Raw genomic sequence first — 25,889 nt, 5'->3', positions numbered from 1 at the left:
CACATGAATATCAGATCCCAGTGGAGCTGTAGCTTTGGCTGCTGTTTAAAGCCCATTCAATGAAAGAAACATGACCCGCGTCTATCTGTTGTGTATGGGATGACAAGATGTTTCTGGGAAAACTGCGTGGGAAGTACGATTCAGGAAAGAGAGAATACGTGGGTAAAAAAACACATTTGCACAGAAGCTGTAGGATTTGTAAATGTTTTACGGCATATGATTTAATGACTACATTTAACACCTGAGTAAATTGTTGAACAGAGCAAAATGCATCAGCAGCTCCCTGGATCTGAGCTTGCTGACTATGGAGATTTGACTGATTTAGCTGCAGGCACAGGCTACCTTCAATGTCCAAAGCCATTAGTGATTCCTGTACTACTAAAGCGCCGCTCCAGGGTACCCATTGCCTTGCATTAATGTCTACCTTCCACCACAGCAAATCAAAGGCTTATTCTAATGCCACTGCCTATCTAAGTATACTCCCTAAATAACACAGGTGAGAGGGCTCCGGGGCTTTTGATTGCCAGAATGAAACGGAGATGCCACTTTTCTGGTACATTTGAAGGCAGAACAATTTATTATCAAGAACAAGAATATCAAACAAGAGAGAGCGAGAGGGAAAAAAGTTCCATGAATGTGTTTTCACTGCAATTTAGATCACTTAAACGCTTCCAGCACAGACAGAATGACTTATTAAGCTTAGAGATTCTTCCATTTAATCTTACGCCTCTAGTTACAGTTTTTCATGTTTTTTTTTTTGCCTTATCGTGTAAATATATAACTGCTCTGCTGAAACCAGAGATCACAGCAGTAGTTATTAAGAGGCTATTGAAAGGGCTTTTTAGATGTCAGTTCTGTAAAGTGCTTTATGCCCCCTCTCTGTCTGTCCTCATCCAAGACAAGGAAGGGGCTCCCCTTGTGTCCGATCTGGGTTCCTTATTGCCAGTCGAAGGTGCGCTTCACCAGCCTGAAGAAGGTTCGGTTGTGTTCCTGTAGGAAGGAGCGGAGCTGCTGGAGGACGGTGCTGTTGACAGCCGGGTGCGGACGCCCCTTAGACTCATGCAGACAGCGCTCTCGGCCATCGCTTCGGATACAGTAAAACCCCTTGGTCTGGTTGAAGTAGAAGTTGGAGGATACTATCCTTGGGGGCAAATTAAGGAAGCACTCCACCTTCTGAAGCTCTGGCAAGGGGTCTCGGATCAGAGCGTCCCCATCTACGATGTGTATCTGTTCCAGGGGGAAGTGGCGCAGCCAGTTGCGCATGTGGACGTCATACAGGCTCCTCTGAATTGCCTTGTACCGGATATTCAGGGCCCCATTGCGCACCAGCAGATTCTCGATGGCTTGCACCGGCTTGTGGTTCTCCAGCCGGTTGAAGTACACCTGGGTGTAGTCGGAGATGACACGCTCGGCCGGGTCTCGCAAGATCAGCAGCAGCTTTATGGACGAGTTCATGGCACAGATGCGTTCTGGTGCGAGGGGTGACGTGAAGTAGCCTGGCGTTTTCTCCACTGTGATCTGGTGCGGGTACGAGTACGGCATCAGGTCACGGTACCACTCGAAGCCCTTGGCGTAGTTCTCATCCCAGTCAAAGAAGTGCACCTCGGTGGCAGCAGCGGCAACCTCCGGATGAATGTCCAGCATCTCCAACAGTGCTCTTGTGCCGCCCTTGCGCACCCCAATAATGATGCTGTGTGGGGCTCTTTTACTAGTCCCTGGGGGCGGAGATGAGGGTACATCTCCAGAGACGTTGACTGGTAGTCCAGCATCAAGGTCCATGGGGTCCAGTGTTATGCCAAATCCTTCCTGGACGAGCTCAGGCGGGGCAGCGTTTGTCTGGAGAACCAGAAGAAAGGCGGATGCCAAGAAACAAGCCATGGTGATGGTACGAAGAGTGGACAGAAGACAGAAGCAAGTAAAGGAGACAATGGTTTAGCTGTGGACCAGATCCGTCTTCCTGAGCTCAGTGATAACAAGAGCAGTGAGAAGTGCAGTCTTTGTCTGCCAATGAATTTGAGCCGGAGGAGGAGGAGGAGAAATCATCGGCAGTCCACAGCACATCTGTAGGGATGAACAAAGACACAAGAAAGAAGAAAAGGCTTTCAGATTTCAGGCATATAATTCAGAATGAATGTCTCTATCATACTGAAATGGCACTTTCCTCATTCCCCTGAAAAAGCAATCCAGCCATAAATACAATCCATGTCTGTTATAAGTGTATCAATCTCAATTCATCTTTCTTTGAATCTCTTTTCTTCCCTCTTCCCATCTGCTTTCTCCTCTAACTCTATAAAGTCACTTTCAATTGGAAGTGTAATTTCTCCAGCTGAAAAACATTTAGCCAGACAGCTCGTTAGAAAATGTGTCTGAGATATGCAAGCATGGCTGTAGGCCAGGAGACAAGGCCGGTGCTCTGTCTTCCTTTATCGGGTCAAAATCCACACTCGAATCGATACCTAGCGGAGTTTTGAAATCAAGGCATTTGGAGACTTATAAAGACAAATTTATTGCAGGAAATCAGATGAGTTCTCACTGCTAGGTGACTTTGATTTCCTATACATGCCAAGAAAGATCAATACGAGGGGCAGTGAAATGCAGCAAACGCAGGGAGAAGGATTTAGATCATTAAATTAGATGTATAATGTTGCTGAAGATCCCTTCACCGCCATGGGAAAATTCAAACCTCTCTCGGCTTCTTAACGTTTCATCTTTTATCACGAGTTGAATATTGTAATATCTGCTGTTTTCTTGCCTCCAATATGTTCTTGTCAAACGGTTTGCCTTCATTTTAACCAAGTAATATCATATGTAAAAATGTTCTCCTGCTCTGCAGCAAGAAGCCACGAGCTGAAATAGCACAATATAATAATATAGTAGAGCTTTTTAATTTTTTTTATTATAAATGTCACAGAATCAATTAAAACAACAAAAGTCTTCAGATAACTTCACGAGGATAACACGCTGGGAGAGCTGTTGCTTACACTGTGCTAGTCAAAACAACAGGGCCAGGCTATGCAAACATCCAGCTTCCACAGCAAAGGCCACAGTAAGGTCATCTCAACATACGAAGATGTTCTCTGCCTGGGAACAAACACACACACAGACACACACACACACAGTATAGAGTGCTGTTCTGAATGCATAAGGCAGCACATATCACTCGTCACTTATGATGTTGAATAATTTCAATGCATTTTCACATCTGGTCTTCTTCTATGGAAGTCCCTTTAACACACTGTGATGGGATCTTAACACCGCAGAGTAGTGATCTTACCAACCAGTGAGATTGTGCATTCCTGCATGGCTTACTGTAGATGGCATTTGCTGTACTTACAGCTAATGGTGTAAAACGGAAAAAGGTAAGTTGTCAAGGAAATGTGGTATTCCATGGCTTTTATTGCAGCGGGGAGGCGTCACTTTTTTTTCTCTTTGCAGCATTTTCTGTAAAATGTTGCCGATCAGAAAAAAAAGTCTGTTCTGTTCTGGAAATATCATCTTGTGACATTTCCGTCTTACTTAATCTGCAGAGAGTTTGAACAGTAAAATACCACGGCAACAGTTAAAAAATAGCAGTTTATTTCCAAAATGGTCCACCATTGTAAAAGAAAGACATCATTTTTAGACAATGAGCTGGTTTGTGAGTCCCACTCTTTAGAAACTGATACATAAACATCTTTGTTTAGAAACTGTCAGGAAATGATATTTGAAGAGGATCATTGATTTGGGTGTCATTCGTAAAAATAACTGTACTCGAGTTAATTATGTCTCTCCATGCAGAAGTACAATTTAATCACAGAAGTCCCTCTTATTAAGCAAAGTCTAACTCATTTCTACGATGTCACCAGTGGCCTTTGTCTCACCTTTCAGAGTCTCTCAACCACATAAAGGCTTTGACACACGCCCCCGCTGCACTCTACCATCCCGTGGCTTGAGTGTGGGACTGGGCGTGTGAGCCGAGCGCAGGAGAGCTGACCTGCCTCACAGGGCTCGGGGTTGAGCAAGGAGGCACTTATGCGCTGTGACAGGCGCGCCTGCCTGTCAGCGTTTCCCTGGCAGAGAGCTGCCAAGTCCAATGCTAACAGCCAGGCAACCAGACAAGCTTTCTGTCTCATCCAATTCCTCCCCCCCCCCCCTGCCCAACTCCTCCCACAGCTCACCACCACCTGGAAGGAGCCATTGTTTCAAATTCCACTGGGCCTTATTGCTTTAAACAGCACTTGATGCATAACTTACCAGCTTTTCACTCAGGCGCACTGCAGCCACGCTACCTAGAGGACCACTTAACCAGGACTATTTCCTCCCAACACTGTGGAGGGGAAGGTTACACACTCCAGGAACTATGGCCTCACTGAGAGCCAGGAGAAAGATAGAGTGTGAGCACTGCTGCCTCACTGGGTACAAATCTTAGCTCTTTTTTTTTTTGCATTTGCAGCATTTGCTTCAGGGACTCTGGAGGTGCACAATCTTAATCCCCTACAGGTGTGAGCATGGAGGTGCAGCCAAACCAGACTTGGCAAGGGGAAATTTAGCTGCGTTAAAATGCAGGTGAAACTGGAAATACCATATATAAGGGCAGGGCGGTGAGCAAGTTGAGTTTTCCACCGTTTTATCAAAAACTGTCTGTTATTACCTCATACGCTGGCTCTGTATGGGTGCCATTACTAAGCTTATTAAGCAGATCAGGTATCAGTGTCAGTAAAGATGTTTTTTCCAATCACTTGCATCTGTTCCGTCAACCAACCTCTAGCCTCACGTCAGCCCAAATAAAAAGGATCCCAGTCACAGTGATGTATACAGATTTTACATTTCAGGAAAAGACAGCAGTGTTGGAGATTTTTATCAGCAAATACAGACCATCTAGGTATGGTAGCTGGTACCCTGAGGCCAATTGATCGATAACTTCACCCTTTACATGATCAATTAACACCTCCTGAACTAAAGTTGATTCCCTCTCTCTCTCTCTCAAAATGGCTTTGGTAAGTTTTAGTATTTTGCAGTTCAAGTTTAATCAGTTTGGGAATGAGAGGGGATCAATTTGAGACAGGAAGCAAAGAGGTCTTGCCCTTGTCGTCAATTAAATCAACGGCTGGTGAATTCAATTTAGATTGTGCTTTCGCTGAATGAGTTTTCATGTGCATCAGCTCTGTGTTATGCTTGTTATGTCTCCCTGCCTTGCACGCTGGGATCTGCTGCTTGACCTATGATGAAGAGTAGGTATGAAAATGGAACACCAGCACGGACAAAAGCACCATCGTTTACATCACAAAATCCGACTTTTGCCGCATTTCCGTGACACAGAGCCTCCGCAAACATGAGGGCCACACTTATCTGGGTTTCACGACTTGTCCTTCAGCAGAGCAAAAAGCGCTGCTTGCCGCCTGAGCAGACGGCACAGCCGACAGCTCCGCGCTGTTCATTACATCGCACCGGGCCAAGAGGAGGGCTTCACCAGGCTCCCACCAATCGACCCAAACCTGTCCGTCTACGAACCCCTCATTCATATTCAGCAGGGGCCCCCTGCCATTAACTGTGGCGGGCGGCAGGTATTGCACAGGGCGGCTTTGTTTTTCCTAATGGGGCGCTCATTAGAGACGTTATACAAAATCATTACTACTGCAAATAAAGCTTGATTACAAAGGTTGGCTTTTTGTGCAAACGAATGGGTTGATTTCAAGTGAGGAAGTTAAAAGTGTTGATCATTGTTATTTTTCATATCATTAATACACAAATGCAGCTACGATAGAAGTTGGTTTTCAGCCAGTCATTTGAAATAGAATTGAGTGCAGAGCAAACCTCCTTATCTCCTGTTCTTTCCTTTCTTCTTCGCATCTCGGCCTCTCGTATCAGTTTCACTAGCTCACAGTATTGTTAGATGATCCCTTGTAAGATACAGTGACCTCCCCCCCTCCCAAAAAAAACATTATCTCTTGGGACACAGAAGCGCACTCACTCTATTTTCTCTGCACTTTCCCCTTTGCTCCTTCTTCTCTTCCTCAGCTGTCGAAAAAAAAAAATACAGTACAATGTATTACCCACCCACACACATCCAACTGTTACTCTGAAGCTGCACTCCCACATGCAGGAGGGGTTTTAAATTATGGATGCATTTTGGTTCACAGTGGGATTCCTGACTCGGTTTATTAATTTTTGTTACAGCAGCGAAAGACTTCAGCTACTCGGATAAGATGGAGGTGATCTTTTCTTCCCCTCTTAACCTTCACCTCAGATTCAATGATACGGCTCATGCAAACGGACACTCTAATCACATGTTTTGTTTCTGGGCCATGCTCCGCAAACAAACCAGTAAAAATCTTGAATTTCAAACCGTGTTAAGTGTTCAAAACACTGAGGAAATCAGCACGCAAGGGGTTTTAAAGGGACACCTTGAGCACTGCTGAGCATTTAAATCCTCCCACAAAGCTTGATGTGAAGAAATAATGAGCAAGCTGTCCCAATGATTTTACATTACTGGTAAATAGCTATAGAACAGAGAATTGCCACTTTCAAACACCAGGTCAGGAAAATGCCATTCGAGAGTGCGTAATGCTCTCCCCTCCCTAGAAAACTGCAACAGAGGTGCCCTTGGTTGCCTGTTTAACCCCGCCAAGCATTCGTTGGACCACGATAAAAGATCGGCGGCTCCCAAGATCATGTGTCATCTTTCTCTGGATAAAAAAGGCTAGTGTATACCTATTGAAACTGCAAGCATGATGACTACAACTCCTGGCTTTTTTTAAAACCCATGTTAGTACCAAACCACCTGTACCTCCTAAAAAAGGATCATAGGGCTGAATCAACACTTCTCTAAAACAATTTCAACATCTAGAATTCACGGTTGTATACCGCAGCCAACCAGTCATGTTACAGTTTACGTCCATGTCTGTCCAAACTGTCATGTGTGAAATTGTCACCATAAGCATATGAATTGTTTACATTACAGGCTGATCTAATCCAGCATTCGTTGCAATACCTACGAAAAATAATGCGGCGCAATTCGTGGATATTCCATGAAATTTCTTCGTGTGTTATCGACGTAGTCTTGGACTAGGAGGCCGCAGCGTGTTCCCCGTGTGAAACGAGAAGTCAGTGTTGAGGTTTTTGTCACGTAACTTGCCTACTTCAGTGGCATGGAACGAGCGGAAATTGACACGTGTTGCAGGCTTTCGTAGAGGACAACTCACAAAAAATAACTTCATAGGATATGATACGAACCGTTGTATGAGGTTACGTTGTGACCTCTGACCTTTAAATACTAATCAGTTCAACCTTAGTTCCAAGTGCACACCTGTGCTATTTTTTTTTAAAGAAAATGGCTCAAGGCACTCCCGAGATATCACAACAATGGGATGGACGTGAGGTCACAGTGACGTTTGACCCCCCAAATCTAATCAGTCCATCCTTGTGTCCATGTGGACGTTTGTGCCAAATTTAAAGAAATTCCCTCCAGGGGTCCCTGAGATATTAAGTTTACAAGAATGGGATGGACAACCTAAAAACATAATGCCAAGCATAAAAACTGAAGAATACAATCTTCATGAAGGTTCATGAAGGACAGATGTATTGCAAGACTGTTGTCTAAGACTGCATTAACTGAGGTTAAGTCTCTGCAACGCCCCTGGAGCCTGTGGCACAGTAACACTCTCCTCTGGGGCCACCTGGTGGAGAAGTATCTCAAACTACTTTCATATCATTTTAGCACTTCCTGTATTCACAGCATCAATGTTAGCATCATCATCTATTTCCAATCAATGTGTCATCGTGATGTAAAAAGATTACTAAGTAAACTGACTGCATTTAAATAACATTCACGCTTTCACACACACACACACACACACATTCATACACTGATGGCAGAAGATCTAAACTGCTCATTTCTCGTTTGTGAAAAGTGTGAATTTCTGCGTTCCTGACTTTTCCACATCACCTCGTATTATCTGGAATAAGTAAACCAGCCATTTCAAAGAGATGGCTGGTTTGTGTCTGTGTAAAAAAAAAAGCACACTTTTGTTTAATGCATGTGTTATTGAAAACATATAAACATGTGAAATACTTCATAAATAATACCAAATCAATGCAGTAAAACAAGCAGAATATACACTAGCCTTTCATATTAGGTTCAATGTTATAATACAATGTTATAATACTACAATTGTCAGAACAATACGAACATTTAGGCTCCCTCATGTGACTCAAAGGTGTACTGCAGATATAAATATAAAAAAAAAATACATTGGAAGACATTATCCCGAGCCTTTCTTTGGGAATGACGAAATGAGTGGACCTGGTCTGTAAAGATTGAAAGGAGTGACAAAGTATGCCGTCTTGGTTCAGACTGCAGAGCCTCCGTGTTGTTGTACAATACTGTGTACGTTTTAAATATGTCCATTCTGACTCTCATAAGCCTCGTTATTAACTGGACGAACGATGGGAACCTGCATTAGTCTTTCAACCTTGAGAAGTCCATAATGCCAGAATTAGAACTAACAGGTGTAAACTAACAGTGATATAGACTATTCTATGTGGCACCTCAGCAGCATTTCACAAGAGGATGGAGACTTGATTTGAGAAGAAACTACCCTGCAGCTCGGTTGGTAAGCAATAGATGGCTATTTTGGGAGCGCATGAGTAACACAATGACCTAATCCACTCCCACTTGTCAACAGAGGCATTCATTACGGATTCCGTAATCTGTTATTTACTAGTGCACCCAGACGCATGTAGCCCACGCCACTAATTACAGTGTTTTATCTGTGATCTTCTATACGTGGAGTTAAACTTCCACAGCATAGCGCTCTTTTCAACTAGTTGTTTTCCCCTCCCCTGCAGCAGAGCGGTTCAGTGTGCAACACAGTCTCCAACAATTACCAATCCTTCTGCCCACTGCCATCTGTGCACAAGTAGAACATGAGCCATCCAACTTGTTGAAGGCCTCTGCCTGGCAGACAAATATATGTTTCTGCTTACAGTGTCATAATCTGCATAAAGACCTGTACCAACAGTGGTGACCTTTTTTTTTTTTTTTCCAGATGTGGACAGAATCATATCACCAATGGCGCTGGCCCTCCAGTTACCAAGCCCAAAAACAAAACCATTGTTCCACTGTCACCAGATGTGTTTGGCTCCGGGCTCCCTCCAGTCTAGCTTTGATATTCGTCAATGCCCTGAGATTTATTTCAAGCATCAGCTGACATTGGCTGGACTCCCAGGAGGCCTTTTCTCAGATAAAATAGTCTGACTCGCTCATCACCCTTGGATGAGTGGAGGCAGCCAATCCCAGGGCCGCTGACTCACTCGGGGAAGTGTTCGGCGGTGGGTCAGAAACAACAACGGGTCTATGAGAAAGGAATTCAATCAGAGAGCGGCGCCGCGTGATCCTCATTCAGCCCGTCACTTCTGATAAAGCACCTATGCTTTTCGCAGCGTCCAGATCTCCCCGCTGCAGCAGCCTCCTCATCACCGGCGGTGAGATAAAGCTAATTTCTGCTCCGCCAATTTAATGCTACTGTAATTCCTATCATGCCCTCCCCATCGAGCCTCTCCCGATGAGCCCGATCCCCTCCATGTAACGAAATTGCTCCGCGGTTCATCGCCTCCTCGAAACGCCAACTTAATCAAAACAAGCAGGCTAACTTCATCTGCACTTCTTGGGTGTAAGCCTTTGGAAAGCCGATGGAGCTCTCCAGTCTCGCAGGCATCCTGCGAAAACTGCAATATGCACATGCATTATGGATGAATTACTTTATCAAATAAAAAGCAGGGCATCTTGTAATGAACTGTGAGGATGCTCTTAATCTTTGATGAGGCCTATCTGATGAATAGTTTAATGGGAAAAAAACTACGGGAAGGCCTGCTGGGTGCTGACAAACACATCACAGCTCCGATGAGCAACGCGCAGGAAAATGCGTGATGATTCGAGAGTTTTACCATCTTGTAGTGTTGTTTATTAAACGGCATCAATCTTGGAGCTCATAAACAGCATTAAGTAATACATAGAGTGTAATCCCACTTTAGCCGGGTCTTGAATTATGCACTGTGTAAACTGTACTCCAGGGCGAAGCGTGTAATACATATTAACTAAGGTATACGTACACTAGCGGCGTATGGTGGGTTTTTTTCTTCCTTCCAGGAGGTCAACTAAGATATCTCATGTTTATTTCCCCCAAACTTCAGGTGGTGTGTGCAGTTTCACACAACTTGGAGCACAGCAGCAGCTCGCTGTATTGGAAGGCGCTCGCCACAGATCTGCCAGTGTTTTTCCTGCCATCGCAAATATGTATTCAGCGCGGCAGAACTCGAGCTTTAGTGTCTGGACCTTCTGTGATGTGCTGTTGGCTGCCAAGCGTTGAAGCGATTCAACAGCAGGCTGCGGCTCGCGAGCCGATAATAATGCACTCGACTTAAAGCTGTCTCCCAGAGGGGAGCGTGTTTGCTGTGTGTGCTCGCAATAGCAGGTCGAAAACATTGGAGAGGCTTTTTTTTTTACCGACAATCAGAGAAGTGAGATCTCGTTGGAGGAAGTCGGGGAGCAGATGTGAACTGACCCCCGGTGTTCAGGACTTGTTCATCAACGTTAGCTTCGTTTGTCGGTGCACCGGCGTGCGACTGACAAAGCGTGACGGTGAGAAAGGCAGAACAGAAATGGAACGACTGAAAAGCACACAAGGAAGGTCATTTAGCCCACAGCAGATGACCTTGACCTGGAAATTTCACAGTATCGAGCTACCTCATCTGCATAAGTAATTCAAGTTGTTGCGTCACGTGCCGGGCCATCGATTGCAACATGATCAGAGGGATCGGGCTGAGCAGGTCGAGGCGGCTTCAGTCATCCATCAGCCCACAAGTTTCAAAGTTCTACTAATGAACTGTGTGAAGTACGTCTGTCTGAAAACAATGAGCCCATGTATACAGACACAGAAATCATTCCATAAATATCACTGCCAAAGTTAGCATTTTTGTGCAATTTTTTTTTCTGCTAATTTTCCACTGCAGCTGGAGAGGGAAACACATGGAGAAGACATGGAGACACAGTAAAGACTGTAACTGACACTAGACAATTACAGTGGAAGCGCATTAGGAAGGGATCTTAATGTCCAATTACTGTAGTAAGTAAAACCTGTTTCAAAATCCAAATGGTTAAATTAAATTTAAAAGTATTTATATCTTGGGTATATATATATATATATCCACACATAGTTTAATTTCAATGAGCAGTTAAGTTTGTAAATCACCACGCTAATCACGACACATCATCGGGAGAAGACAGACGTGTTTTGCCAATGTTGGCGAGCTAACGTTCCCTAGATAAACTAAAAATTGAAGTGGGAGACAACCCTGCACCAGCAAAAGCTCCATAAGCGTGTGGTGAGGAAGTATGACCCTGAATACATTACATTTGGATTTATAACGGTAGGCAGTGATGGGTGAAATTTACAGCTGACAGTAGCATAACACACATTTACATCCCAGTTAATTTGTTCTCCTCGGAAATAAGTAAATGGACCATGATTTACTAAATGAACATCATGCTGTATTGAAGAAGACTTGAAACTAGCGATTGAGACCATAAACTCATGTTCACAATGTTTACTGAGGTAATAAATCAAGTGAGAAGTAGAGTCATTTTCTCATAGACTTCTATACAATCAGACTTCTTTTTGAAACCGGAGGAGTCGCCCCCTGATGGCCATGAGAAGGAATGCAGGTTCAAGGCACTTTCGTATTGGCTTCACTTATCGGAACTTGATGTTGCTACATGGTTGCTACTTACAATTATTTTCTTACGATTATTTTATGTAAAAAGTTGTGTACTGAGGACCCACGGTCATTAATATTAGTCACACAGAGACAGCAAATCTTCACAAACAGTTTCAATTCCGTTTAATTAAGCAGCTACAAATCATTGACCGATCATCAAAATTGTTTCCAACTAGTTCTGTCAATCGACTGATCAATTAAGCGACTATGTGTTTCAGCTCTGCAGACATATGTTTTCAACAAAAGCGTGCTCAGCGTCATTTGTTGAGACTCTGAGCACAGTTTGTGACTGGCACCTAGGAGGCAAATAAAATTCTTCTGCGCCCAACTTTGAGCAACATCCTTGTTATTTACTATTACAGGGTAAACTAGATCGTGAAGGAAGTGTTTATCTATAATAACAATCTCCAGCTCCATTTCTTCGTGCCTAGTCTCTGCCTCACTGGCAGGGAGAGCTTTAGAGGTGTCTGACCAGGCAGAGACAAGGAGAGAGGGGTGCAAATCAGAGCTCCACACGGCGTCTGTGCTCTCTGTCCTTAGATTGTTTACAGCATTTGCCTTTGCGCAGCTCCACACCATTGCCTACGTAGCACCGGGCAGCTAGTCGGCCTTACCTCGGCGCAACATTTCCACTCTGCCTTCAGAGGAAATGAAAGCTCCTGTGCCAGCTGGGCTTTGAATCTGCTTTTAAGCCCAGTCTCCACTACTGGCGAGGCTCTGTTTACACATTTTTCAAGGAAGGCTACCCACGAGTATTGGCAATCACTACTACTTTATACGTCCTCCTCTTGTTCTTTCTGGCAAACTAGCAGCGGTTGGAGTGCAATCCTGCCGTGCACTTCTTGTGTTCAGCCTGCATAGCGGAGGTGGGATTTAAATCACTGGAGCACGCACAAACTGAGATGGGGGTAAAATTAAACAACCACCAAAAAACCCGTCCCTCCTGGCTTTAACTGAATCGAATGCACATGAAAAAAAAGGAAAACAGAGTGGTTAGGTGAGACGCATGCGAATAATTCAGGCTCATTTAAATAGACCTGTCTGCGACTTTATGACAATATCCGTGCATGTGCAGTTCTGTGGACGTGACAGAATCAGGTTAAGAAGACAGAGGGAATAAAGCATCACGTCACTTCAGCAGGGTGACTTTCATAGCAGAGCAGAGCTTCGTCTCTGCTGGTGTAAACCCAAGAAGCTAATGATAGAGCTCTGGTGAGGCTAATGCAGTATTATTTTATACCCCCCCCCCAACAAAACAAAAAACAGCACAAGCACTCTGCATTTCATCCTTTAAAAGAATGCATGTTGAAGATAAATCAACTTCAAGCGCAAGACAAGTCTTATCAGAAGTACATAACAACTTGTATTATGAGGACTTCTCACTGTCAATTTCATCAGTGCCCTCATGTTGCGCCGTTCTTCATGAATAAGACATCCCCCCCCCCCCCCCTCCCCACCACTCCCCTTTGGCTTATTGCTCGTTCTGCTCCCTCCGTGGCCCTGTAAAACCAACCGAAGTGTTTATGGGAGATAAGAGGCAAAGGAGGTCGCAGGCCCAATAACTCCTTTTATCACCCCACGTTCTGCACCAAGGGGCCATTTTATGGGTTGGATTTGCTGAAGACGAATTCTTAATTAGAGAAGTTTGTGGACCCAGCATCAGAGGCCTAATGGGGGAATAAAAAGAATCATCAAAAGGGCATCTGCAGGATTGCTCGTTGGCCCGATTTTGTTGCCGCGTCTTGTGGCAAAGATGAGACAAAAACAGACTTGGTTTGTTCTCGCAGCAACATCAATGAAAGGGGGCCTTTTAAAAATGGGCTTGCGAGGCTTGTTTGGTTAGGTGTGAATGCTGTGTTTGTCTAGACGAGGCGGAGTCCTTTGGAAAATTAGTTCAGGTTATTGATTTTCTCAGCGGCTTATTAAAGGAGTGTACCTTGTCAGTGGAATTACTGCCTCAGCCATTAAGGTGAGCTGATTCTATTTCCCATTATTGTAAATTCCTGCCCAGGAGACTTAAATAGCTTAGGATAATAGGAAATGCAGTGTTTTGTCCTGAGATCATTTGAATAGTCAACAAATTTGTCTTTACTTTTATTGCTAATACTTTTATAACCAATAGAACCAATTTCTTCTGGTACCATGATCAATATAAACGAGGTGGAATGGAAGGGAGCTAGCTCAAATGCTATCAATCAACTTGGCAGACATGTTTCACCAGACGAGATAGTGACAGGCGTCCTGTGTCCCCACTCGCCTGCATATTAAGGGTGGACACAGCAGGGGAATATAGGGTGAAAAATCATTTTTTGTAGTTATCTGAAAATGTATGTTTTAATTTGCAAACGAAGAATGATCTTATCAAATATTTGCATACATTTCCAGAAGAGAAATCTGAATATCGGATAAAGCCAGGTTCAGAATTCTTGTTTCATTTTGTTCACATATTAGAGTAAAATGTTTTTACAGATGGAATTTTAGATATCTCTTTTTATCACTTACATACATCATAAAATACTGTCAACAGCCATACAAAAAAAGAATTACCATATTTTGATTCTATGAATGATATATGAACAAGTAAAAACCTTCAACATATAGAATGAAAATGGAAGATTTGGTGAATGTAAGTGCTACTGAAGTTGAGATTTCTGGCTGAGAGAACGAAGTGTATGGTACAATTCCACACATTTAGAAGATACTAGTGAATGGATCACCATGGAACTTCCCCAGTTGATTACTTACATTAAGACAATTATCTATAACAGGAAAGATAACTCTCGTAATAATGACATTTTATGTTTCAATATGCAAATATGGCTTTTGCTGAACTTAGGAGAAATCTACGCATGCAAATAGACAAAGTAGACTTTGCCTGTAGACTCTCACCTTAACTGAGAAACAAAAAGTGAAAATGGATAACTGGATAATTGGATAATTTCCCAGATAGTCCTTGATTGCATCATTTTGAAACTCCGTAATCATCTCAACTCCATAGCAACAATGAAGTGAGGGTAGATACGTCTGAGTTTCCTCCAGCAGGCTCCTCAAAGCTGAAGCTTTGGGACTGAACACACTTTACCGGACGAAAATATGTGGTTGAACCCCCCTCAACAGTGTTCTACTTAAAAACATAGCAAGAGGTAGAGGTTCTGATGTCGGCTCAAAGGATTCGACAACTAAATTCAGCAAAGAGAAGAACAACGGAGCATTAGTCGACAAGTGCGATGCCACCCTCCCCTTCCTCGCTAATCAACCCCTGCTGTAAAGCCTAGATTAACCATCTCTCACTTCATTTAGATGGAGGATTGTTTTGGGGTTTGCCTGATTATATCTGTCTGGAGCACACGCCACGTTTCTATTGGTATTTAACGAAGATTAGCTTTAAATTGATGATTAACCTTTGTAATCCTGCGTGCATATTGAAAATGGCTTGCTTGTCTTTACCACGGCGACACAAAAGAGGAGCCGCATTATCGTACGGGGGAAAATTGAGGCTCGGAAAGCAAATGAGGCTGCGTTATCTGCCTGGTGCTCGGCCAAATAATGAAGACGAATCGTCAGACTAGAGAGCCATCTCATAATGTATCCCAACAGATGAATTATTTTGCGCTTTTAGCGCGCATCTTTTAATAAAACTTCGCCGCGACCCTAACAAGCAAGTGCCGCCCTTATCTTGCAAAGAGGCAGAATGGACTTGTGGGAATGAGCGGTTGCCATTGTTTAGATGGCTGTATTAGAGAGTAATCGGACATTAAACGAGTAATTTCTCCGTATTTAACTCCAACTGGGGAGTTAATGGTTTAATTTGCTGGGCAATGAGTTTTCCCATGTGGAGTGCTCCTTGCATTAAATCACAAGCCGATGCCACTGCATCTGCTGCTCTGTAAAAATCATCGACGCACACACGTGTACGGCTGCACAAGCTTCTCTGAGCAGGATTCAGTTCAAAGTGCCTTTCTGGTGACTTCACCTGTGGAAAAAGAATTCTGAAAAACCTTCTAGAATTGCAGCGGTTTAGAGAGCAAAGTAGGATTTCTTGCATTTGACACAAACACAACAACACATCCCCAACTTGTCATCTGCTGCACACTGCAACTCAATGGTGGCGAAGACTAAGTGCATCTCATAGTACTGTATATAATATTACACTTCAATTTGAAATGAGTGGATGCTTTTATGATGGTTCAAAATGCCAGACTTGTCATAAAAGATCTATATTTGCTTGATATGATGATTATTTATGCAATATTCAATCTGTCAACTGTGGGAAAATAGTGACAAATGCCCATCACAACTGCTTAAAGCTCAATAATATTACATTTATTGCCATTACCAAGGGATTTCTGATCTTCTGCTATACTTTATGACCCTCTCGGGCCATCTGGGGACAGGTCTGCTTTCTGTCCACAGAGTCAGAACTAAACATGGTGAAGCAGTTTCTATGCTCCATATATCTGGAACAAACTGCAGGTTGGCTGCAACTCTCACTTCCTTTAATTCAAGAATGAAGACTGTTTTCCGCTGACTTTTATTAAATCACGTCTTACACTGTAGCTTTTATTCCTGTATGTTGTACCTGCCCTATTTTGTTTAAGCTTGTATGTGTTTTCTATTCTCTTGGATTTTTAATGACTGTGATTCATTGTATTTAAATGTACTTGTATGACGTGTTTCTTTTGCACTCAGTCTTTTGATGTTTTATGTAAATTGTTTTGAATTTCCTTGTTGCTGAAATGTGTTTTACAAATAAAGTTGCCTAGGCAGGGCAGAAAACATTCACATTCCAGAAGCTGGAACCAGTGAACTTTTGGCAATTTTGCTTGAAAATGACTCATACCATCTTATGCTGCTTTTGGACTCATAGAATGCTATTACAATTTTTGCTGAATCATTTTTCTGCCTATCAACCAATCAATTAATCAACTAATTGTTTCAGCTCTAAATGTAATATGAGCTTTTGTATATTATCTTTTGCTCTAACTTGTCAACTTGCCATCAAAGCTATAACCCAGAAAACGTGACCTCACTTTCAGTGCTAACCTGCTGTACTTTTGCATATACAGTACTGGTGAAATAAGGACGGTATATTATTCTTTAATGCATGACAGCTGCCATCAAATGCCATATCCTCTAATCTCTGCCGTGCTCCAGACCTCTGGAGCACATCACAGCCCACAGCTTGTAATCCTACTGCAGTTTATTAAGGGGATATGATGTAATGAGGAAGTCGTATGATGAAAAATCATTCTGAAGGTGAGTGAGTTTTATTGGGCCGAGATCTCCCCGAGACAGTTTTTTATCACACACTCACTCTTAGAGCTAACAAAAAGATCTTATCAAACATAAAGATAGGATGTAAAAACGACTCCCTGTGTGACACTCAAAATATGAGCAAATATGGAGCAAAGCCCCGGTAGCAAAAGTTTGTCCAACTAGGTACACTCAGGAGAGTGCAGATCTCTGCCTGGCGTGTCTGCAATGACCACTGCGGTAATGTTTGATCGGATGATTGCAACCCACAATTGGCTAACGCCCTGACTGCAATCAGGTGTGTTTTTGTGTGCAAACTGTTTTCACCCACTGTGTCTCTGACGGGACAACAGCGGCTGAGTGGCGGTGATGTACTCAGCTGTGTGATCACTTGCGTCCCCTACCGACCAGGGCCCGGTTATGAGTATTGAGTGAGGAGTCAGCAGTCAGCCAATGGCAGCAGATCAAACACACAATCAAAAATAACAATGCAGTTTGGTGCAGCAGTATGCGTGATTAGCCGTGGACAGACACCGACCTGCACATACACACGCACATACACAACCAATTTCATTATCTCCTGGAGGAGATCATGATTTATATGCATATTCACATAACATTGAACTATTGTTTTGCATGAATATTTAGCTGACACTCAAATGAAGATTAGTAAGAGGTTTAATTGAAAGTTAAACATGAATACCGTAGCACAGATTTGAACAAAATGCAAGTAAATCCTCCTCTTTTACTTCAACATACTGATAGAGAAAAAACTTTTAGCTTTTTAAATATAACTCATTTCCAAATCATTTCAGGCTGTGGATTATTTACTGGCATTTGCTTAAATCCCAATTAGGAGATAATGATGCTTTTTTTAGCAAGTTTGCCAAGATAATAATAAATAAATAAAAACTAAAAGCAAGTCATCATTATCCTCTTACACCCAAATTATCACTATTCGTAATTATCAGCTAGCCAAACAATAAAGACTCAATGCTAAAGATGCTACACACATTCTGTAGATTTGTGGAAACAACGAAATGATATAATTACAAGATAAGAGTGAGCAAACAAATTGGAATAAACAAATCTGAAACAAAACAAGGAGGAATCAAAAGGTAGCCAATCTGAATGTTTCCGATATCTAAGAGAGCTTTAAATGATGGTTTCATTAACAGATACAAGCTGATTATATCTTTATATCCCCAGATAATAATACTATACACTGCCACACACACACACTTCAGTTACAGACAAATATGGTACACAAATAAAAACTAACCCAAAAAAGCTCCTGTGCACTGTGATACAGGACCAAAAGGCAGCGCTGTAGTCTCAGTCAGAGGGGTGTTGAATCAACTCTATGTTCACTCTTAAAGCTGTCGTTAGTAGCTGGGCTAGAGTACATTGCATTTTATTTGGGCTGCAGGTAACGATTATATTTAAATGGTCTACTGACCATTTCACCAGATAATCACTTCATTGTTTAGTCTTTGTAATCTCAAATAAGAGTGACACAATGCACAATTTCTCAGAGGCCAAGTCATCAAAGTGCTCGTTTTTTTACAATCATGACGAAGAAAAGCACAAATCATCACATTTGAGAAGCAGGAAAGAGAAAATGGTTGCTTGTAAAATGGCTAATCCAATGAACACCTCTCTGACCCTGTACCACGTTTTAATATGGTATTAAGTATACAATTACAATTTATGAAAATACAGTACATTATCAATTCAAAAAAGTCACACTTTCCCAAAGCCAAAGATGAGGCCTTCAAATTGCTTGTTTTGTCCGTCAAAATACACAAATATTCAGTTTACCATTTACATTCGGCACAACTTTTACGAAGGTTGGGTGGTGTTTTATGGTGTCGTTTTAGTTCTGCGTTACACTGTATTATGTCTGTTCACTTGTGTAACTCTGGATATCTGCTGAATCACTTTATGAAAAGAAAAATAGATATTACAACAGGGAAAGAGGTCTCTGAGTTTCAGGAAATGACAGAGGGTGGAAAGATTCACCAAGTTTTATTCTCTCAGTAAGGGGACACCTGTGTGTTGGGAAGGGGTGATACGGTACGATATACTCTTTGTAATGGGGATACTATGTGACATGTGGTCACTAACAATGCTATCTATACAACGTTTAAGGATTAAATAATGAATGTGCTTGGTAGGAAGTGGGGAAGAGGCCATTAGCCCCCTAACTTTACGCTCCTGGCTGGATTAGATTATGGTTTTATTTTATTTAACACAATCCTTGTATAGCATAAAATCCTTTCTTTTCAGTGTTGTTTTAATATTGTCTATTACAACTTTTAACGTAGATACAGTTCAGTAACAATGCTTTGTGTCAGCTCTGTGCCTTTACGCCCCGAAAAAAAAGGAGAGAGGAGGAAATCTAAGACAGAGGAATATAATATTTCAAAGTTCAATTTCTAGTTTCAGATAAGCAGTATTCCCCTGAGATGGGGAAAAAAGAGAGGCCCTCTTCTGGGCGATCTCCCTCCCAGAAACCAAGATGAACAGTCTCATTCAGCACCATGGACAGCTCCCTGCACAGCCTCAAGAGATGGCTGCTAAACCCTTCGACAGCAAGCATGACTGAGGCATCATTAACGCTGGTCAGATAGCCATCTCCGGAGACCAATCTGTGCCTGGCACTTATCCCTGGGAGTGTGAGAGTCTTTCGTGAAATGCGTACTTACTGTAAACAGCATACCTATTTGTAAAAGACCTTGAAGAAAAGCTAATTTGTGTTGAGTGCTTAACGGGGCCTAACGGTCGTCATCTGAAGGACACCGAGGTCATAAATCAGTGCGCAGATGATCTGCACTGCTTTTGTTAGGCGTGTGACCTTCTTACAACAAACCTGAATACATGTCTCTAAAGATCAAATTTCATATTTAGACAAACCCAGATCTTCGCCCTTAGAACAAATGTCAAATGTTGCTTCCGGTAGCAGCAAGAGAGCGAGCCAGGAGGACCGGCCAATGCTTGACATTTTGTTCTCATGAGTATTCATCTGCTCCTTTAAATTTACTAGCAGTGATGTGTATAGAAGAAGAAAAGCAGACAATGGAGATATGGCTCCATGGAGCAAAGCTGAATTAACATTGCCCTACTTGTAGTTCTTTTCCAAAAAGACTGACAAACACTTGATCTTTTTTTAATGAGGGTCCAGCGGTCGATCTGACGTCTTTCGATATGCAGAACATTCATAAAGCGGCGCTTTCTTATCCATGATTATCTCAGAGCCTCCACGCCAATGGGAAAAGGTCTTGTTCCAGTGAACTAATTTCATTAAAATGTTACTTAAATATTCTGCTCTCGGGCCATCACACAGATGAGGAACACATTTCAATATTTCGCAAACAGAAACCAGTGAAAATCTGTTACTTTCCCTTCCTCAGCCTTGCAAAAAAAACAAAAAAGAAAACCACACGCACCCACACAAAATAAATTGATACATATGGCGGAGCAGAGGCATCCGAATCAAAACAAATCTCACACCACATGACGGGGTCACGATCCCTCCGAAGTGACGGATACCATTAATCTGACAAATATGACAAGACGTGGGTGTGATCTAAAAAACATATGGATGTATGACACACGGTAATGAGGGAATGGGGCAGACGTGCCGCCTGCTCATGTGAGCCAGGAGCAGAACAAAGGTAATGAATAAATAACTTAGCCCGTCGTCGAGTTCGAATGATGAATCTACTTCCTAACGCTCGGTGATGATGGCTGCGTCAGGCTTTCTTGAACCTCTTGATGAAAAAAGGGGCCCATGAAAATGTGTTCACTAGAAGGTCTCCCCGCCCTCCGCTGTCTCCACTTGCACCCACTCCTCCCACCCCCGTCCCTATTATTTCAGAAAGGCGGTAAATTAAGCGGGGGAAAAGCCTGTTGTGAAATTCTGTCATCTGATTCTGCCTGCCTTTAATAAGGCTTTCCCAAAGGCTGAGTTCAGACTCGTTTGATGATGAAGACGCAGCTCCCAAGTGCCTGGCATTGACAGCTCCGACGCTGCTTTTTAACACTGTGCTGTTGGTGCGCAAGGTGTGTATCAGCCCACTAAAATGTGGCACACAGCATATGGACCTCGGTGGCTCTTTGCACCGTGGATCGCTGCCTGCTCATGCATTATAGAATTTGGCACAAATATGCAAATGTGGGCATTAGCCTAGTTATGGCTCTGTACTGTAAGTTACAGTGACTTATCTATTATGTATGAACCAAGGATGGGAGTAAAAAGGTCCTGGCAGCCGGCAGCTTCACGGCCCCTCTCTCTGTCATTTTTTACATCATGAAAAAGCATGAATCGCAGGAGGGGAGGAGGGGAGGAGGGGAGGAGTGCTCCAAAACGCCAGCATCTCCGAAGACTTGGGAGAATTAGAGCTTGCTTCCATGGTCGATTGCCAAGCTACTTAAAATAACAATGGCTTCAACAGGATTTGGAGGCCCGGGAGATACGTAGGGGAATACGCATGAAGTTGTTGCTAATCCTCCAATTTCCCCCCACAAGGCTGATATGAAATTCTAGTCTGATCAGTAATCAGTCCACAGGGGAGGCTGACAGGAGATCCAGCCAACTCCACAGGCGTGCGCAGAGATCCGCCCGTGTATGACATTACCATCATAATGCCGGATGAGTGATTGTACCCGGGGTAACCTAATCACTGCGGTTTAAATATCCAAAATCAAGAAGCCAGCAGAGGCGAGAAAATCGTCGAGGTCAAACGGCTCGGCTTCGAACGCACATATTCTGCTCAGTCCGAGAGCGTGATGAACATGTCCCGTCGCTCTGAAGACTGACAGAGCGATCATCCGCTCGGATCAAAGTCAGTCATCACGCACATGACAGCTGACAGCTTCTATTTAAAGAGGTGCTCAGTAAATGATGATACCTGGTCCTGGTGAACCTGGTCGCGATGGGAACAAGAGCAAAACAGTCCTCCACACTGTCCCACAGTCAGCAGTCCTGCTCGGTTCTAACAGGAGAATATTTGCTAAAGTTGAACTGAAAGTTGAATTCTACTCACTTAGTGTTGGAAAGTATAAACTGTGATGATATTATTGCTGCTTTTGTGCAATTTACCATTTTTTCAAATCATTTTTTGGACATAGAGGTGTCTAAGCTTCAGAGCGCTGGGATACGCCGTCGGTGTTGTGGTGCGCTAAAAACTAGCCAAACTAGTCCGTTTTTCCTCTTTTTTAACAAGCACACACATACCGTATGAGTTAAGATACAACTTGTTGTGCAGCTGTTGCAACACAAATTGAGAAGCAGGGTTGGGCGAGTCGACAAATATTTTTGGCTTTTGACAAATGGCTGCTCACAAAATGCTCAGCAGGGGAGCAACGGCAGAGAGAGACAGCGCCCCCCCCCCACCAAGCTGTCTCGCTGTATTTGAAACGTTTGTCCTTTTACAACATTCAACATGTTGAGTTTGTATTCCACTCTCAAAGTGGAAGCTAGCACTTTTTTACATTATTTCAACACCTGCGGAGTCATTGTTAGCTCCCCTAGAGCTCAATGCCGTGTACATCTCACATTATGCAAAGCAGCATTAGCGGGTTTTTTCTGTCATAGACTAAATTTTGAAGATGACAAATGACCATACTTTCAACACTCTACAGTAATCTGTAGTTGGTTAAGTGCCTGTGTGGAATTACAGCGATATTACAAACTATTTTTAGTGCCCGCCCGCACACATATGGCACCAATGAGATGACAGCACTGAACAAAAACCAACGACCCTTGGAGAACATAAATGTACGAAACTAATTTCCATTTCTTCCATTCAGTAATTGCAATTTGGACCAAATAAGCATTTTAGTCAAAACAAACACCAAGGATATGTACTCTTCTGAACAAAACTTTAATTTAATTTCAGTCGTACTTTGCTAGAGAAAGGAAGGCCTTGAGATGAGAGCTCTTTTGTCTTCTAAGGGACAATCAACCAACCCACCACCAGGAGAAAAAGTAAATTTGACTACATTAGTTTGCATTTTAACAAACAGCCCTGCACGCCTCAGCTAATGGTTGCCATCCTTTAATTCAAAAACATAACCTCACCAAACATTCCCATTTGTTTCCTTTTGCTCGTGATTGGGGAAAAAAACTTGCAGAAGAGAAAATGCACTTTTGTCTTGTTGTTCTTCTCTTCCCCCCCCCCCCCCCCCCTCTTTGCTCAAGTGGAGCCAACTGGATAAACTCCATCAAAACAAAACATAATAACAGGAAATTGAACAAAAGAAAAAGGTTTGTCCCTCCGCCACCTCCTCCTCTGCCTCTTCCCATCCTTCCCACATTAAACTCTCCTGACATTACGCTGTAACGTCCACTGCCCCTGTTTATTTATCTGGTCATGAATCACTGAGACACCTTTGGGTTTTTTCCTCGTGGATTTAGAAATCACAACGTCTCCCTGGACCACCATCGTCTTTACAGTCGCATTCATAAAGACTTTCAGGAAAATCCCGTCCAGCCCGCTGCCTTCCGTCTGGCTTCAACCGTCGCTCACACGTTTGGTTCCAGGACAAGCTAAAGCAAACAAAGTATCTGTCCCCAGTTTAGCTTCCAATAAACAGTCGCCCAATTCATGTTGACTAGTCGGGTATGAAAATAATGAGGGCGACCCCTCTTCAACGTTGACCCTTTGTTTATCCATCTGTTTCACACTTCTTCTGACCAATTTAATGTCTCAGTTGCCTTTCAGTTATGATTATGTTTGCATCCATTGTGTTGCATGTGTTATTTCTCACTTTTAACCCATTCACAATTTGCCTAAGGATTTCTGCTTAAGCTGTGTTTATATGTTTAGCACAGATCTTTCATTTTCAAGACATTTGATATACATTTATTTATTTTTCTAAAGTGAATGTGGCCTGATGCTTACTGACCGCTGATGAATAAAGTACAGCATAACATACACGTATTGTACACAGCCTCTCAGCGCCAGCCATATGCACTCTCAGGGCCGCTGGGTGCTGCCCAGATGACTAAAGACTGCAAAAGAATGGATACTATTTTAAATACCGGCCAATTAAAGCCCACTTTGAAAGATGGGATGAGGCTGCTGCTGAGAAACGGCGTGTTTCATTTGAATTTCATCAGAGAGCTTCTCCCAGTCAAACACCCGAGGGCATACATCTTCAGTCGGATGTGGGTGGAGGGTTTGGGCAACTGGGTTCAGGGGGTTAGGTATAGATCCCTTAAGCTACACACATCAAAATCCAATATATGTGTATTCTAATACACACACCGGACACATAGCTGAGTAGGCTTTGTAAAAACACTTCATTATACTTCTGTATTTGCCTTAACTCTAAACCAACCACGAATCAAAGTGACCATCCGGTGTGTTTTGGAGTCGGTTTAACACTGAATATCGAGGGACGGACATTAGCTTTCCATTAGCCTTTGGTAACATTTGGTGACCGGCAATTACAAACATTGGCTAGGGACACATTTCTCGTAGATATTTCTTCAATGCCTTTGAGAAACGCTGCAGCTAGAAGCAGCAGCAGCTCACACAAGCCAACACCCACATGCTCATAATTAAAGGTGAATTGCACAGCCTGTGGCAATTTGCATGCTGTGACGTTGGTGCAAGGCTGCTGGAATTTCACCAGATAGGTCTGTCTGACAGCAGATACAGGGGGGGGGGGCATCACATCACCTACACATTTCAACAAGAGTACGGAAGTGGCAATTGATGCATTTGCCCTGTGACTTACTGTATTTATCTCCAATACATCTCCAGCATTAGAGGTAGAACTTACGTGTGTTTGAGCTTGCTTGTTATTTGAATCCAATTTAAAAGCACTAACTTGTTAGATTTCAGCCCGAACTTTTAATGCACGTGAAGTTGATTTGTTTTGCATGGCATACGATCTAGTGAAGATGCCTCTCTCGTGAGCCTATAAAATTAAATTAAATTCATCGGATGTAGCATTTTTAATTAGTTGAATCAATATTCTATTACGGAGGATTTAAATGTGATCTGCAGGGAAAAAGACAAGGCAACTCATTTCACACGAACAAATGAGCATGTTGCAAAATGTCAGAGATTCCGCTCGCTGCGAGTAGATGCTGGGTTTATTCGAGCTCAATAAATCTCCCGTGAATGCAAAAGCATAAAACACTCTTTTGTCAAGACGCATGGGGATTGTGTTGCGTGAAAGCGCGCGCGTGTGTGTGTGTGTGCGTGTGTGTGTTGGGTGCGTGTGTGTGAGCCGCCGTGTCGTTCTCGAGCGGTGTATTTCACACAAAGTGGAAGAAAGAAAAATGTGGTTACCTCGCACGGGGGTTTCGGGGAGGGTCTCGGCGCGCCTCTCGGGTTCGGGTTGATCTCAGGAGCAGCGGAGGAGAAGGAGCAGGATGATGGTGCTGATGCTGCCGAACCACGGAGCGCACTTTTGCGCACTGCCGGTCCACATAGAGGAAAAGCGTCCGTCTCTCCTCGCGGCCACTCTCATCACTGACTCATTTGAGAGCAGACACAATGAGTTGGGGTGGGGGTGGGACGGAGTCCTCGTTTATTCAAAGCGGGCAGCTCGACTCCGTCTCCGCGACTCGCGCAGACGAGCCTGTGCTGTGTGTAGAGAAACGCAGGGAGAGTTGTGCCCAAGCCGCTGCTTTGCGTAGCAGACAGGAGGGAGCGGGGAGGAGCCGTCTGCCGTCAGATGATCAGGACAAGGTGCGCATCCCCAGCCTGAGCAGAGCTGCACATCACTTTAACACAGTAATCCCTATCTGATCATCTACTTCCTACATGTATATTGTGTTTGGCCTGCAGGAATGTGGCCAGGTGATACGTTTTTATAGCATTATAATAAAAACACATATAGGAGCCATAGGAAAATTAAAG

The 25,889-nt window shown here is 43.2% G+C and overlaps 1 protein-coding gene across 1 annotated transcript; it reads right to left on the bottom strand.

Annotated features, from left to right (window-relative positions):
* Nucleotides 1-574: 574 nt before the first annotated feature.
* Nucleotides 575-25,663, bottom strand: hs3st1l1 (heparan sulfate (glucosamine) 3-O-sulfotransferase 1-like1). The gene is made up of 2 exons (XM_031878320.1): nucleotides 25,317-25,663; nucleotides 575-2,061 (listed from the first exon to the last, which is right to left on the bottom strand). Exon 2 carries the CDS (start codon nucleotides 1,876-1,878, stop codon nucleotides 937-939), a length of 942 nt encoding a protein of 313 aa, XP_031734180.1. The 5' UTR covers nucleotides 1,879-2,061; nucleotides 25,317-25,663; the 3' UTR covers nucleotides 575-936.
* Between the last annotated feature and the right edge of the window lie 226 nt (nucleotides 25,664-25,889).

The sequence above is a fragment of the Anarrhichthys ocellatus genome, unplaced genomic scaffold (genome assembly GCF_004355925.1).
Source record: "Anarrhichthys ocellatus isolate YVR2014 unplaced genomic scaffold, GSC_Weel_1.0 scaffold3, whole genome shotgun sequence".
In the NCBI taxonomy this organism is placed as follows: Eukaryota; Metazoa; Chordata; class Actinopteri; order Perciformes; family Anarhichadidae; genus Anarrhichthys; species Anarrhichthys ocellatus.
This window is presented reverse-complemented; position numbering and strand designations above follow the sequence as displayed.